Here is a 15,381-nt window from a genome sequence, read left to right as displayed (position 1 = left end):
CGAGGCCAAGGCCAGGGACCCTGACCTCAGAGATCTAGACGGTTGGTAAAAAGTCAACCGTCTTTGGATGTATTTAGCACCGATATCATGGAGAGCCTTAAAGGCAAGAGAAAGCGCCTTAAAACAATTCGTTTCCGGATAGGAAGCCAGTGAAGTGTCTTCAAGAGATCAGAGGCTCTGGCTCTCTGCTGGAGGCCAAATACGGCTCACGCAGCCGAGTTTTGGACTACTTGCATGCGTTGGAGAAGATACTCTGGCAATCCGAGGTACAGGACGTTGGCATAGTCAAGGCGAGACCCAATTAGTGCCTGCACCGTAACTTTCCTATGAACCTGCGAAAGCAGAGGAAGGAATTTTCGGAGCATCTTAAGGAGGCCAAAACATTTCCCTACTAGGCCAAGAATCTGAGGCTTCAACGACAAACCATTATCAATCTTTACTCCAAGGTTCTTGGCCATGGAAGAAGCAGCCAACGGAGGGAACATGTCCACAGGCCACCTAGACTGCCACCTAGGATCTGACAGGCAGCCGAAAAATAACACCTCAGATGTATCCGAGTTGCACATCAGGCTGTTTTGCTGGAACCACTTAAAAACCGCCCCCAGGCAGCCTCTGATGCTCTCCCCATCGAAATCAGACCCCTTATCACAAGTGAACAGGAGCTGGGTGTCATCGGCGTATGACACGATCTGGGCGCCAAACGACTCTGCCAGTGCCGCCAGGGGGGCCATAAAGATGTTAAAAAGAGTTGGGCTAAAAAATGGGCCCTGAGGGACTCCCACCTCTAATGGCGGCACCACGGCAGAGAACGGAGGGGCCCAGATCCTTTGACGCCGGCCCGCTAGAAAGGACTTAAACCAGCTGAACACCGTCCCCCGCAGACCGATGTCACTGAGTCTTGTGAGGAGACCACCGTGGGGGACGGTGTCGAAGGCCGCCGACAGGTCAAGCATCACCAACATTGCCTGGGTTGTGTGAGTGCAGACAGTGTCTAGTAAGATCTGCTGTATGCCTGGGTTGTGTGAGTGTAGACAGTGTCTAGTAAGATCTGCTGTATGCCTGGGTTGTGTGAGTGCAGACAGTGTCTAGTAATATCTGCTGAATGCCAGGGTTGTGTGAGTACAGGCAGTGTCTAGTAAGATCTGCTGTATGCCTGGGTTGTGTGAGTGCAGACAGTGTCTAGGGAGATCTGCATGCCTGGGTTGTGTTCGTGCAGACAGTGTCTAGGGAGATCTGCTGCATGCCTGGGTTGTGTTCGTGCAGACAGTGTCTAGGGAGATCTGCTGCATGCCAGGGTTGTGTGAGTGCGGACAGTGTCTAGGGAGATCTGCTGCATGCCTGGGTTGTGTGAGTGCAGACAGTGTCTAGGGAGATCTGCTGCATGCCAGGGTTGTGTGAGTGAAGACAGTGTCTAGGGAGATCTGCTGCATGCCTGGGTTGTGTGAGTGCAAGCAGTGTCTAGGGAGATATGCTGCATGCCAGGGTTGTGTGAGTGCAGACAGTGTCTAGGGAGATCTGCTGCATGCCAGGGTTGTGTGAGTGCAAGCAGTGTCTAGAGAGATCTGCTGCATGCCTGGGTTGTGTGAGTGCAGACAGTGTCTAGGGAGATCTGCTGCATGCCAGGGTTGTGTAAGTACAGAGAGTGTCCAAGGAGGCGGTACTGATTGCAATAGGGTTGACAAACGTTTTTACAAGGGTCCTAGCAAACAGACTGATATAATTTATGGCATACCTACTAGACACTGACCACATGGAATTAGTTCAGAACTAACAGGGGAGTGACAATATTCAAACTAGTATTGCCCACTTGGCTGAAAAAGCCGGATGCATGAAAATACCTTCAATTTTTGTAAAACAGGATTCCTATAAGGGTTTTTTACTGGGTCAATTGGAAATATATGAAGCTATTCCTACGTAACATAAGATTTGGTCTGAACGGGACTGGTATTCCTTCAAGTTCATTTATGTTATGGCGTGGCACAAGGCAAGGGTGTCCCCTGTCGCCTTCAATTTTCAAATTAGCAGTTGAGCCCTTTCAAATCCCAATGAATATTTACCAGCAGTGCTTGCTATTCCTATAATTGGAATTATATAAGTATAGCAAAGTTGCTGAATGAGCAGGGGACACTACACATAATTTCCCGTGAATATTGTATGAGTGTATGACTGTGCTCAGTTGCTCTGACCTGTGGGAACAGTTCATAAAAGCCTCTGAAGCAGTACAGGTATTTGACATAGCTCATATTTAGGGTAAGCAAGGAAAGTCAGGTAACATTTATAAGCAGTGGCATGAATATGTGACATCAGACGGTTATTACAGTGGGTAAGCAAGAGGAATCAGGGGCCGTTTATAAATTATATTGTGAGAAATGACGACAGACATTTTAGAGAGAGTGTCTGTTTGAACCATCAGGGGCCGTCTATATGAGGGCGTTGTGAGCAAGTGACATCAGACAGTTAGTGGGTGTGAGCTTGGGACATAGGGGGCGTTTTTAGGCCAAGTCATTTAAGAAACGACATCAGAGCAGCTATCAGAGGGGCGTCAGATCGAAGTTCACGGTATTGTCGAAGTAGACCTGGCAGACGGTGATGGTGCTCAGCAGCTTGCAGGTATGCTGCTTGAAGTCTAGCACGTCCACGAAGGTGAAGTAGTAGAGGGCCAGGTTCTTGATCAGGATGGGCGAGTCCTGCTGCAGCTGGGTCAGCTGCTGCTGGTTACTGCTGCTGCGGGTCTCCACGGCGGGGAGCCTGCACAGGATCATCTTAACATTGGCCTCTAGGAGTTTGTCACTGGGGCCAGGCGCCTTGGATTTGGCTGACCCGCAGGCCTTCCACACGTGGCCCTGCTTCTTGATGTTGTATAGGCGGCTCAGCATGCCCAGGCCACGCTCGTTCAGGCTATTGAGCTTCTCAGCCTGTTTCGGTTGGTTGGGCTGCATGGTTGGGGCAAGAGGGAGCCTGGCTTGGCTGGGAGAAGGCAGCAGGGGTTACTTGGTCCACCTGTGGGCATGTGAAAGCCGGGTCTTGCTGCAGGGTTATGTTTGATCTCGAAGGCAGAGCCTCATTCCCTGCAGCGGCTATCGCCTCCAAGGCAGCTGCACCAGCAGCGCCCCCGGACGAGAGTAAGCCTGGCAGACTGCAGTAGGCAGCGGGCGACTCCGTTCAGCCTCACTCCATAGCCCCCCACCTGTCCACTTCTTCTCTCCTACTCCGCACCTACTCCTCCCTGTCAGAAACCAGGAAAGGCGGCAAGCATCAATAACACAGACTGTAAAGTCCAAGGAATGTCTGTGGCGCGGACCATAGAGTGAGAAGCAAGTCACTATGCTGCTTAAAACATAGAGTCTGAGGAATGTCTGCAGCGCATGTCATAGAGTGAGACTAGAGTACAGAAAGGAAAGTCGAGTTCCAATGAAAAACTAGAGTGCTAACCTCCAAACCATAGAGCGAGAAGTATGTTACAGTGTAGCTCAGACCATAGAGCCAGAGGAAAGAAAGTAGAGATCATTGACAATGCACTAGGACTCGCATTTACGTGAGACCTATTGCATTGCAATCGGGCATGAGTGCGGGCGACAAGGCACGAACGGGGTGGCAGAAGGCATCGGACTGCAGGGTGGCATGGAAAGAAATAAGTCTATGCAGTAAAGGGGCCAGTAGCCATGGAAGGACACAAATGACAACATGGTCGTCATAAGGAGGGACTTACAAGCCTACAACCAAACGGAAGGCAGAATTTATGACGCAAACCAATGAAAAACATGGGCGGAGAGTGGGCAGAGCTTCCACGAAGCATCCACGCTATACTGAATACTGCATACATCACAAAGCGTATAGCGCATGCTCTGAAATGCTAGGCTCGACCTAAAAAGAAATAAAAGTAATAGTTAAATAGCCTGCAGTATGTGAGTGTTCCCCCCTCCATTCTCACATCAGAGCTCATGGAATATCCCCCAGGAAGCTAATGGTGAAACTCAAACTTAATTCCTGTACATGTGTTTTACATGTTCTGTTACACACCCCTGATGCGATGCGTTTAAAGATCTTGTTTGGGATTTGGCGGTTATGAGGTATTCATCAGGAATGAGATTCTACAACATTAATACCATATAAAGAAACATTAGAAGGTGCTGTATACATATCTGTGGACCTTGCCATGCGTCTTATGGCTTTGCAATATAACCTGGTCCTCAATGTCATCATGTGATAGTCATGTACATGAAAATGATCAAATCGAACATTTCAATCTAACCACTGTACAATAAGTGCCTGGATAAACAAAGACAAAATGTGAAATATAACCCACTCCCCAGAGGAAGAGGAAACATTGACTTATATGGCAGAGGTCGAGCACTCACCGTAGACCCTCAGCTGTCTGGTGGCTGTTACCGGAAGTGCACCACTCGGTGTCACATTCACGGTGTAATTTCCGGTGTAGTTTGTCAGGAGGTCCCTGATCACCAAAGATCCGTCTGGGCGACCAGTCTCTCGATCTGTGTATTGGGGGCCATTGACCTGTCCTGGTGGTGACACAAAGTAATTGTAGATCAGCTGTGGATCAGCCACCACTCCTCCTCTGTACCAGGCAAACGTCAGTAGATTCACATTGACCGGGGCAGTGAGGGTGACTGTCTGCCCCACTCCTGCATTGGTCACTTCTACAGCGGCCCCCTGAGTTGAGGCCGGCTGGACACAGACACCCAGACAGACTGGAAGAAAAAGGAAGAACACAAAAATATTGATTTAAGCTCATAAACACACACATTCTCAGACAACAGTCTTGATCTTCTACTAAGGAGCCCATGTTTTGTAGTGAGCGTGATTCGTCCAGAGGAGGCACAAAAATAGTAGGAGGGAGAGGCCATGGGAGTAGGAGACACTAACGTTCTGAGGGAAGTGGTTGTAGGTATAACCCATTTTAGTGGTTAATTAGCACCACAAGATTAGGGTTTAGGCTCTAAGTAGCAGTGTCAGCCCAACCCCAAATGCCCCCAGATCCCTTTAAAGACATCAAATAGCAAGAAGGTAGAACAGAGTGATCAGAGCGATAGTTTTAAAAACATAGGTAGGATTGTTATTCTGGACGCAGCTCTTCCAATAGACCAGGCCCTGCCCTTGTTGAGTGTCTGGATTGGTTATAAGGATGTGAACGCCTTTGTTGGGAGTCAGGACGGGTGATGCGGACATGCGTTCTGTGTTGAGTGTCTGGATGACTCATGAGGACATGACCGCTGTGTTGGGTGTCTGGATGGGTTATGAGGACATGAACGCTGTGTTGGGTGTCTGAATGGGTTATGAGCGCATGAATGTTGTGTTGGGTGTCAGAATGGGTTATGGGTACATGAACGCTGTATTGGGTTTCTGGACAGGATATGAATTCTGTGTTGGGTGTCTGGGGGATATGAGGACATGAAAGCTGTGTTGGGTGTCTGGATGGGTTATGAGGACATGAACAATGTGTTGGGTGTCTGAAGGGCTTATGAGGACATGAACGATGTGTTGGGTGTCTGGATGGGTTATGAGGACATGAACACTGTGTTGGGTGTCTGGATGGGTTATGAGGACATGCACACTGTGTTGGGTGGTGCTGATACTGAGTGGTGACACACTGCTATATCTCTGGGGGAGTTCAGCTGGTGCTGGTTTGGCATCTAGCAGTTGATGCGCTGGACATTTCCTGTGACTGAGAATTGCCTGGATGTTGTTCCCAGTCTTCTTGGTGGTTGGTACACAGTGGCACCAAGGAGCTGGTCGGGGTCTCTGAGGTTTTGTCTGAACCTGTCTGGAAACAGTGGTGTGGTGCAAATTGTAACAACTAATGGCTCTCTACTGCCCTTGCAGCGACATGGATGACAAGCTGCCAAACCCTGCCAACCTCTAGTAAGTTAAAATGAAACAACGAGAGGGGATGGGCCCAAAGGACCGGAACCAGGAAGGACTTGTATAAACTAACGACAACAATAATAACCTAGGTTCCTGTGTCACTTAGATTCCATTTATTTTAAGGAAAGAAACCACACTATTTTCTGTTGGTGGTTGGGTTATTTATTTTACCCACGTTTTTTTTTAATTCATTCATATATGGTAAAAAAAGGGCAACTGTTCTCCACAGATTTGCACGCAAAATTTAGCTACAAAACATTTAGAAATACATACACTACTTCATACATTTAACACAAATTTAATAAGACAAATAAATTCATAACTTTTTACACGCAATGTTCACAATTATAGTCAATAATACAATGTGGACCAAAAGAACCTTTTTCGCACGGCCAATCAATTGCGCTGCAAGTCTGCGTAAATTTGGACAATGAGGATGTTTTTCGCAAGGCTAATCAATTGCATTGCAATTTAGACAATAATCTCATATCAATCCAACTCAGCTGTATTCTCGCTGTGCTTCAGCGGTATTCTCGCTGTGCCTAACACAACTCAGCGGTATTCTCGCTGTTTCGAGACACGCCTGCCTTAGTGTGCTCTCATCAGGGCATCCTACTTATCCACATTTCGGTATATCTGCCAATGTGGTAAAGCATTATTTAACTGGGGTTTCTAGACCGCTGTGTCTAGTTCAAAATAAGCAATGAGTCTTTTTTTTTATTTTATGCCAGACTCAAATCAAACTCTTTTGTTCTTGTCATTCGTTGTTTCCTTATGGCGTGTGTTTTTCTCCTTCGCCTATTGAAATGGAACTCGGGAACTCGTACAGCTTCTTTTTCAATTTCCCATGGACGTGTCTCAACCTCCTTCTATCGTTATTCCAGCCGCGTAGCATGAATCAGCCTCTAGTAAGTTGTCACTGTTGGGTCCCTAGGACTGATGTGAAGGTGTAACAGTGGCACGGGGAGGGATGCTAGAGGGGACTGAGTCTGAGATCTCTCCTAAGTTGTGCTGTAAAGGTAAGAGATGACCCAGGTCATATCTCTGGAGCACCGCGGCACCCCTACACTTTCCATGAACACAGCAACTAGGTACCCCTTGCTTCTGGGTGACTTGGCATGAATTACACATTATAAGGGGAGGAGCATAGCACGGCAATCGGATCGCGAGGTCTACTGCATTTTCCAGCTTCTCCAGACCGCAGCCATCCCGCAAAAAAAAAAAAAAAAATAGTCTCCAATTTGACCCGCAATTGACCCGACCCGCTAGTTGGCAGCGGGGGGCCCAGCAGGGGTCGGGCGGCCGCTCCTGAAGAGAGCACCACACCGCTCAGAAGCAAGAGAGGGAGAAGTAAAATCTGTGGTAAGTGCAAGCGCGGCCACCAGTAACGGGCAGCCGCAGTGAGAGTGAGCCCTCGGTGCGCTGCAGAGGTGGCCTGCCCAGGTCGGGTGCAGCCTGCAGCCCAGCCTTGTGTGCCCCGCTTGCCCCCGCCTCGTTTCTCTTCCCACCATAGTCACACACTATATGCCACTGCCATGACCTCGTCAGCCCATAGCAGGCTAGAAATACTATAGTCCAGAGACTAGAGCAGCCAGGGGCACCAGACGACGCTCTACCCATCCAGGGAGGAAAGAGGAGAAATAAGGGAAAAGGATTAGGGGGAGCCCCCCAATCCCCAACCTCCTACAATCAGTGCACGATGTGGCGCTCTAGTGTTTCACGGGTCGCGCTGAGGACCCGGAAGCACATGCACACACTGTAGCAACTCCTGGCCAGGCGTGGCCAGGAGCCTTTAAATAAACGGACGGAGGTCGCTCGGGGCTTCCGGTCCAAGTATGCATCCAAAGAGTGTGGTCTCCCTTCTGTGAGTTATCCTGTGTCCCCGCATGCCACGTGTGTACCCTGAAGCCCCTCCACCTCCCTTACACTGGCAACGAGGGTGGCGGTATACGCCGGAGAACCCTACCGTGGCAGTGGCCGTCGTGGTAGCGTGTTGTCCGGGTGCGGTGAAAGGTGCCGCCGCGATCGTGGACGCGGCAGTGCTGGGCGCGCCCTCGCAGGACTACTGACTGGTCCGATGCCGGTAATCAGCGTGTGGATAGCTGCATGAGGACCGAGCAGTGTGGAAGCAGAGGTCGGCGTGCGAGGCGGCGTGCAGCCCGGGTCACGGTGAAGGCCTGGTGACGTGCTAGCGGGGCGCGCATGCGCATTGGAGGCCCTGCAGATCCTTGATCGGCGCTGATCTGAGCAGACGCCCTAGAGCATCGAGGTGCAGCGTGAGTGCGGCGAGAGCGAGCGAGTGCTCGGCAACGGCCCTGATTCTGGATCGGCGGAAGGCCAACAAGCACTGGCAAGTGCAAATGTCAGAAGAGAGAAAAAAAAACATACAGAAATAAAGAGACAGTGAGTCTGATGAGAGAGAATCGTGGAGCTGCATAGCGCATGTGGGGTGCATATTAAGTCATTGGAAGTACATGGCATTTGCAAATAAGCAGACTCTGAACACATGCCCGAAGGTAAAGGCAGCGTGAGTGACTGAGAATAACAAAGTGAACGAGGAAAGGAACAATTGTCATTGATCGGACAGTGTGGGAAAGCAAGTAGGGCCACCGTCTGAGGAATACACCACGCAAGTAACGCGACACAGAGGGTGAGCCAGACACCACCATGTCCAATAATCAAGCCACAGCAGCGACAGGAGGCGCACAGCAAGCGACAGCTCCAGCGCAAGTAGCAGGTCCAGCTGGGCCACCAGCACCACAAACATTGAACCCAGTAGTTCGCCCGTCACCCCACTCGCAAATTAACCCCATACCACCATTCAGTGCTCTAATAGATCCAGGGACGGCAGCACCCAGATGGGTGGTATGGCTGAGCCGGCTAAACAACTACTTCACGGCAACCAGGGAAAAGGACGATGAGGAAAAGAGATCCCTGTTATTGCATTTTGGAGGTGACGAACTTTACAAACTGTTCATTCACCTGCCCAACACAGGCGCAGCAACAGACTATAATGCAGCAGTACAGGCATTAAACGCGCATTTTGACCCACAGCTAAACCCACATTATGAAAGGTTCAAGTTTAGACAGTCGCGACAACGAGAGGGGGAGACGATGGACGTGTTCCACGCCAGGCTGAGAGAGCTGATCAGCACGTGCCCGGACGACAATCAAACAAAGGAAGTGACGGCACAGTTGATTCAAGGATGCAAGAACAAACATCTACGAACTCTGATCTTGAGACAACCGAAAATCACGCTGGATGAAATATTAATGTTAGCCAGGTCTCACGAACTATCTGACGTGAGAGCCACGGCGATGAAAGCAGCCATCAACCCGAGTACGAGTATGGAAACTGTGGTGAAGACAGAGAGAGTCGACGCAGTGCGGCAGAGCAATAGGGGTGGAAGAGGAAGATGGCCGACCAGGATGCCGCGCCGCACACCATGCGGTTTCTGCAGTTATGAGGAGCATAACCAAGATGGATGCCCAGCACGTGGCAAAGTGTGCACAAAATGTGGCGGGCAAAATCATTTTGTCAGCGTATGCAGGAGTGGGACCCGAAGAAACTTCAAGGGACAAAGCGCAGCAGGTCGGAGAACACCAGTCAAAGCGGTCAGACAACTGGCCATAGAAGACGCCCATGAATCCCAACAACCAAGAGGCAACAGATCGCTGTCCCGACACCCCCAACGACTCGATGACTCGTCCACCGACGACGAAGAAGAATGTTACTACGTATCATTCGTGAGTGAGCTCAAGAGACGACGAAGACCACAGCCAAAGTGCCAAATTCAAATCGATGGGTCGACGGTCACAGGAGTTATCGACACTGGAGCCACAATCAATGTGATGGGCATTCAACACTACAAGGCACTGAATCCTCGACCACAATTGGTTCCCTCGAAGGCGCGCATCTTGACATATGGCAGCAAGACACCTCTACCGCTGCGAGGGAAAATGACTGTACAAGTAAAAGCGGAAGAGCAGGAACTAATGACCACGTTTCATGTGATTGACAGGGAGGCAGATCTACTAGTGGGAAGCCACACGGCAGAAGACCTCAAGCTAATCGCATTCGCCAATGCCGTCAAAGCATTACACACGGAGGAGATCCTGGCGATGTTTCCATCGCTATTTCAAGGGCTCGGGACCATTAAAAAGCCGCCAATTAAGCTACATATTGACAAAGCAATACAACCCATGGCGTTACGGCATCGGAGGATCCCGTTCCACCGCCGATCAGCGGTGGAGTTAGAGTTAAAGAAATTGGAAGATCAGGGCGTAATAGAGAAAGTCACTGGACCCACGCCATGGGTGTCGCCAATGGTTATTGCTGAGAAGCCACGACAGCCAGGTCAAATACGCATATGCATCGACATGCGAATGCCGAACAAAGCAATCAAAAGGGAGAGACATCTGACTCCCACAGTAGATGACATATTGGCAGACTTGAACGGGGCACAATGGTTCTCCAAGTTGGACCTGAATGCAGGCTACCACCAGCTTAAACTGGCGGAAGAAAGTCGCTACATAACAACCTTTTCGACGCATCTGGGCCTAAGGAGATATAAGAGGTTAAACATTGGTATCACGTCGGCCGCAGAAATCTTCCAGAACACGATCAAAGAGATTTTGTCAGGACTAACAGGGGTGCTGAATGTCAGCGACGATATCCTGATTCATGCTAAGACCAGTGAAGAACACCATCGGAGGTTAAAGGCCACGCTTCGAAGGCTGGCAGAGTTCGGAGTCACACTACACAAAGAAAAATGCCAATTTTTAAAGCAGCCGATAGCATTCTTTGGCTACGTGTTTGACTCAGAAGGAGCGAAGGTGGACCCCCGAAAATCGACAGCGATAAAGAGTGCTGCTGCCCCCAAGACAGCGTCGGAAGTGAGAAGTTTCATGGGGATGGCACAATACTGTGCCAGGTTCATCCCGCAGCTAGCCACGATAGCGGAGCCACTTAGGAACCTTACAAAAAAGGAATACCCCTGGCAGTGGTCCCATGCAGAAGACGAAGCATTTCCCAAAGTGAAAGCAGCGTTACTGGACAGTACTACAATGGCATATTTTGATACCGCAAGGCAGACCGAGATACTTGTGGACGCTAGCCCAGTAGGGCTGGGAGCACTGCTGACACAAGAGTCCGAACCCGGAGTGTGGGTTCCCCTGGCATTCGCAAGCAAAGCATTGACAGCGACTGAAGCCAGATACTCCCAGATAGAGAGAGAGGCCCTCGCCGTGAAGTGGGCCTGTAATCACTTTCATCTCTACATCACCGGTCAGCCGTTTCGAATGGTCACTGATCATCAACCACTGATTCCACTGTTCAGGGGAACAGCGCCGCATCCACCACCGTGGATTGAGAGGTGGGCTATCCAAGTCCAACACTACCAAATGGACTTAGTCTACAGACCTGGGGCCAAAAAATCCGGCGGACTTCTTATCAAGACACCCCCCAGTAGAAGCAGCCGGAGGGCAAGAGCAGGACAACCAAACCGAGGAGTTCATAGACATGATATCACAGCTATCGTGTCCCAAAGCACTGGCAGCGGAGGACATCATAGCCCAATATGCCCAAGATGCAGTAGTGACAAGAGTCAAACATGCGATATAGTCTGGATCCTGGGAAAACTTTCTACGTAATGTCGGAGATTGGAATGCGGTAGACAGAACGCGTCTATCTCAGTACTGGAGAGTACACAATGAACTGAGCCTGGCGAGCAACGGGCTCCTTCTACGTGGGGCAAGGGTGGTGATCCCGGTCACGTTACACGACCAAGCAACTCGTCTGGCACATGAAGGACACCAGGGGATGAGGAGGATGAAGGCCCGAATGAGGGAGAAAGTTTGGTTTCCCAGCATGGACGAGAAAGTCGAGGAAGTAGTGAGGAACTGTCGTGCCTGCCAGTTGACCAGTGCGCCAGACCACCCTGCACCTATCATCACCGAGGAACCAGCCCCATCACCCTGGTCGTGGGTGAGTCTGGATTTTGGCAGCTTCCCAGATGGAAGAGTGACAGTGGTACTAATTGATAGCTACACGAAATACCCTATAGTTGAAATTGCACCGTCCACCAGCTTCATAAATGTACAGCCGATATTGAGCAAAACCTTTGCACTTTTTGGAATTCCCTTGGTGATCAAGACAGATAATGGACCGCCGTTTCAAGGAGGTGAATTCAAAGAGTTCCTAACCGATCTAGGCGTGAAACACCATCAAATCACGCCACAACGGCCTCAAGCCAATGGAGAGGCGGAACGATTTATGAGAACTGTAAACAAGATACTACGCATAGCTGTAGTTGAAGGAACTGACCCAGAAAGTGCCCTTCAACACTTCCTGCGGGAATATAGGAGCACTCCACACAGCACCACTCAAAGAGCTCCGTGGTCACTGATGTTCGCAGGACCAAGGCGAGACCTGTTGCCTTCAGCGGAACAGTGGGCACCGGAACCGTATGTGCCAGCGGCAGCCCAAGAACGAAGAAGAAGAACCAATGAGAGAGCCAGCCGGAAGAGGCGTGCCTGTGAGAGAGAGCTCATTCCTGGGGACACGGTGCAGATGAGGACGAGGAGGCCCGGAGGAAAATTTCGAACACCGTATAAAGTGGAGCCGTGGACCATCAAGGCAAAGAAGGGCACTGCCATAACAGTGCGTAAGGATGGAGAAGAGGTAACCAGAAACATCTCATGGTTCAAAAAGATCCCATCAATGCCGGAAACCCCTGCAACCATTAGGGAGGGTGATCTTACAGCTCTGCACCAGTCGGAGGATGACAATGATCCACCCATGGACAGCGACGCAAGCAGTCTTCCTCCATCTCCAACGAGGAATGAAGTTGAACTGTCAGTAACCCGGGGGCGGTCTAGTCACAATCTCAGACCCAATCTCAGGCCCAACCTACGGCTGGCAGTCTATGGGTGCTGCATACCCGAATCACCCAGTGAAGGACTGAAAAGAAATAAAAACATTAGAAAGTGGGGAAGGGATGTGGCGCTCTAGTGTTTCACGGGTCGCGCTGAGGACCCGGAAGCACATGCACACACTGTAGCAACTCCTGGCCAGGCGTGGCCAGGAGCCTTTAAATAAACGGACGGAGGCTGCTCGGGGCTTTCGGTCCAAGTATGCATCCAAAGAGTGTGGTCTCCCTTCTGTGAGTTATCCTGTGTCCCCGCATGCCACGTGTGTACCCTGAAGCCCCTCCACCTCCCTTACACACAACAGCGACCAGCTCTGTGGCAGCAAACAACTAATCAAGTCACATAACATCACTCATGAGTCAGAACAAATTCTCGATTCCCCGCGTTTCCACCTGTATCAGTACCCACGGAATGAGATCAGGAAAGATCAGAGGCGCGGTAGGAAAACCACAAGGGAAACCTCAAAGGGAAAAAAGAGAGACCAATAAGTAGTGGACAGCCCCAACAGAACCCAGGACTCGGAATCAGAGATCAATGAACACAAGGACATGGATACTAACACGGACAACGCCAAAGAAAGCGACTTAAGCCCCACTATCACCAACAGACCTATCACCATAACTAGTGCTAAATCTAGTAAGAGGGCATTTATTACAGATTTTTTAAAAGTATGCCGCAGACTATCCCTAGAGAAACATAAAACTCACGAGGAAGCCAAGGAAGCTAAAGGAGCCAAGCAAGGCAATATCCCCGTTGCCACCAATGACACAGATGACACATTCCAAGAAGGCAACAGCAATAGCGACATTGATAATAAAATAGCAAATGTAAAAGGAACGGAACAAGGGGATCTTATGCCATCCATAAGGCACAATAAAAGCCATGAAAGTCCTACACACAATCGTTTGAATTCACCAACTAACTGTCAAGGCACCATCTTCAGGTCGTCAAGGCATTAGTCCATATGGAGACAGGCACAAACTGGGAAATTATAGACAGTCACTGGGTCAGCCCAGTCCAATTAAGTCAACCAAGTCAAGATCAGCAACAGCACCAACAAAACGTGTTACAATGCCTCAATGAATATTGTGTGTGCTGGAATGACAGTTTTTCAAGCCTTTGTGTACCATCTAGCATATCAGCAGTTCTATAAACACAATCACCGGATCAACCCAGGGCGCAAACAGCCTGGGGTCGAGAACAGATTCCTGGCATGCTTGAGACACCCCCAACTCATCCCAGCCCGCTCAGCAGACGGAACAGGGGTCATCACAACAAAAGATAAAGGGGGCTTAGTCCATGAGGCCAAAGTGCCCCCCCCTTTAGAACCACAGGGTTTACGTGAAAACATTCAATTAAGGAACATTGAGGAACAAGGAGGCAAATCCTTGACAGATGCACAAATATATCCACCAACCAGTTCTGTTTGGACACTACTACTAGGCACCATGGAAACAGTCGGATCTGCCATGACATACCATGCCGACAAACTAGACACCCAAGTTGCGCTATTAAAAACTATGATAACGAAGGTCCAACAAGAAAAGGATTTTACATGTCATACCTTTTACTGCCCCCAAATCAATTATAAACTCGCAAGTGTTCCAACCATAATGTCAGAGCTGCTAGAGGCAGTCAGGGAAACACAAATAAACCCGACATCATCAACTAAGGAAAGAATCCCCAAGGAAATGGACAGAATTGGCCGGGAGAGCCCAAGTGCCAATAATCCAAGAGTCAAAGCGATAACTAAGTTCCAAGACCACGAATGTAGAATCTCACCTGACACCGAGAATGAGTCTGAACTACTGAACAATCAATTACACCCAGAAGGGTCTGCCTCAATTCCTAATCAAGATTACTTACAAAAGGAAGCAGTGGTGATCCTGAGTCCTGTTATGCCAAATGTGACACTGCAAAATGGAGGGGTCCACCACTCCGTTCCTGAGTTCAGACTGAGTTCAAGATTTCTTTTCATTTGTAGGATGACAGATGCTTAAGGGTTCGAAGTATGGGGTGGGGGGTTGTTTGGGGGAGTTGGGGAATATGTTTGGCTATAGCTGTTCCCTTTTTGTTCTCACCACATGACAAGATTCTTAATGTTGCTTCCTTCCCACACACCTAGCGCCACTCTGAAAGTGAAATACTGCTCTCCCGACATGATGCACTGCTGCCTCCTAGCAGTCCGCTCAGGCTTGTACCCTCCTTTCACCCTGGCCCCATGTCTTCCAGATCTTGTCACCTGGATCCCCTCAGCGTGCTCTCCTGGAATGTCAATGGGCTGCTGGACCGTATTAAGCATATTGTAGTTCAGAAATACTCTCACTGGTTACGTACTGCAGTCCTGATGTCGCAGGAGACATATCTGATGGCGAACTACTATCCCTTTTTAGCGAGGCAGGGATATGACAGGATCTTCCACGCTGGCTTCTCAAGGGGTTCTTGCAGTGTGGCTCTATTGCTGTGACGCTCCTTTCCACTGAGAGTTACGAAGACAATAGCTGCCCCCAGGGGCGATTCCTAGCCCTGACCAGGACTGAGGGAGGACGAAAACTGAATCTTGTTTTG

The 15,381-nt window shown here is 49.7% G+C and overlaps 1 protein-coding gene across 1 annotated transcript in view; it reads right to left on the bottom strand.

Moving 5' to 3' along the window:
• The window catches only part of LOC147706586 (uncharacterized), a 487,499-nt gene that overhangs the window by 410,320 nt on the left and 61,798 nt on the right, over positions 1–15,381 (bottom strand). Inside the window, exon 3 of the mRNA XM_086929635.1 lies at positions 4,359–4,709. Coding sequence (XP_086785761.1) covers positions 4,359–4,709 — 351 coding nt within the window. The remainder of the gene's footprint in view (positions 1–4,358; positions 4,710–15,381) is intronic.

Source organism: Lissotriton vulgaris, chromosome 7, assembly GCF_964263255.1.
Source record: "Lissotriton vulgaris chromosome 7, aLisVul1.2, whole genome shotgun sequence".
Classification (NCBI taxonomy): domain Eukaryota; kingdom Metazoa; phylum Chordata; class Amphibia; order Caudata; family Salamandridae; genus Lissotriton; species Lissotriton vulgaris.
The sequence above is the reverse complement of the archived record's forward strand: the minus strand, read 5'-3'. Positions and strand labels throughout refer to the sequence as shown.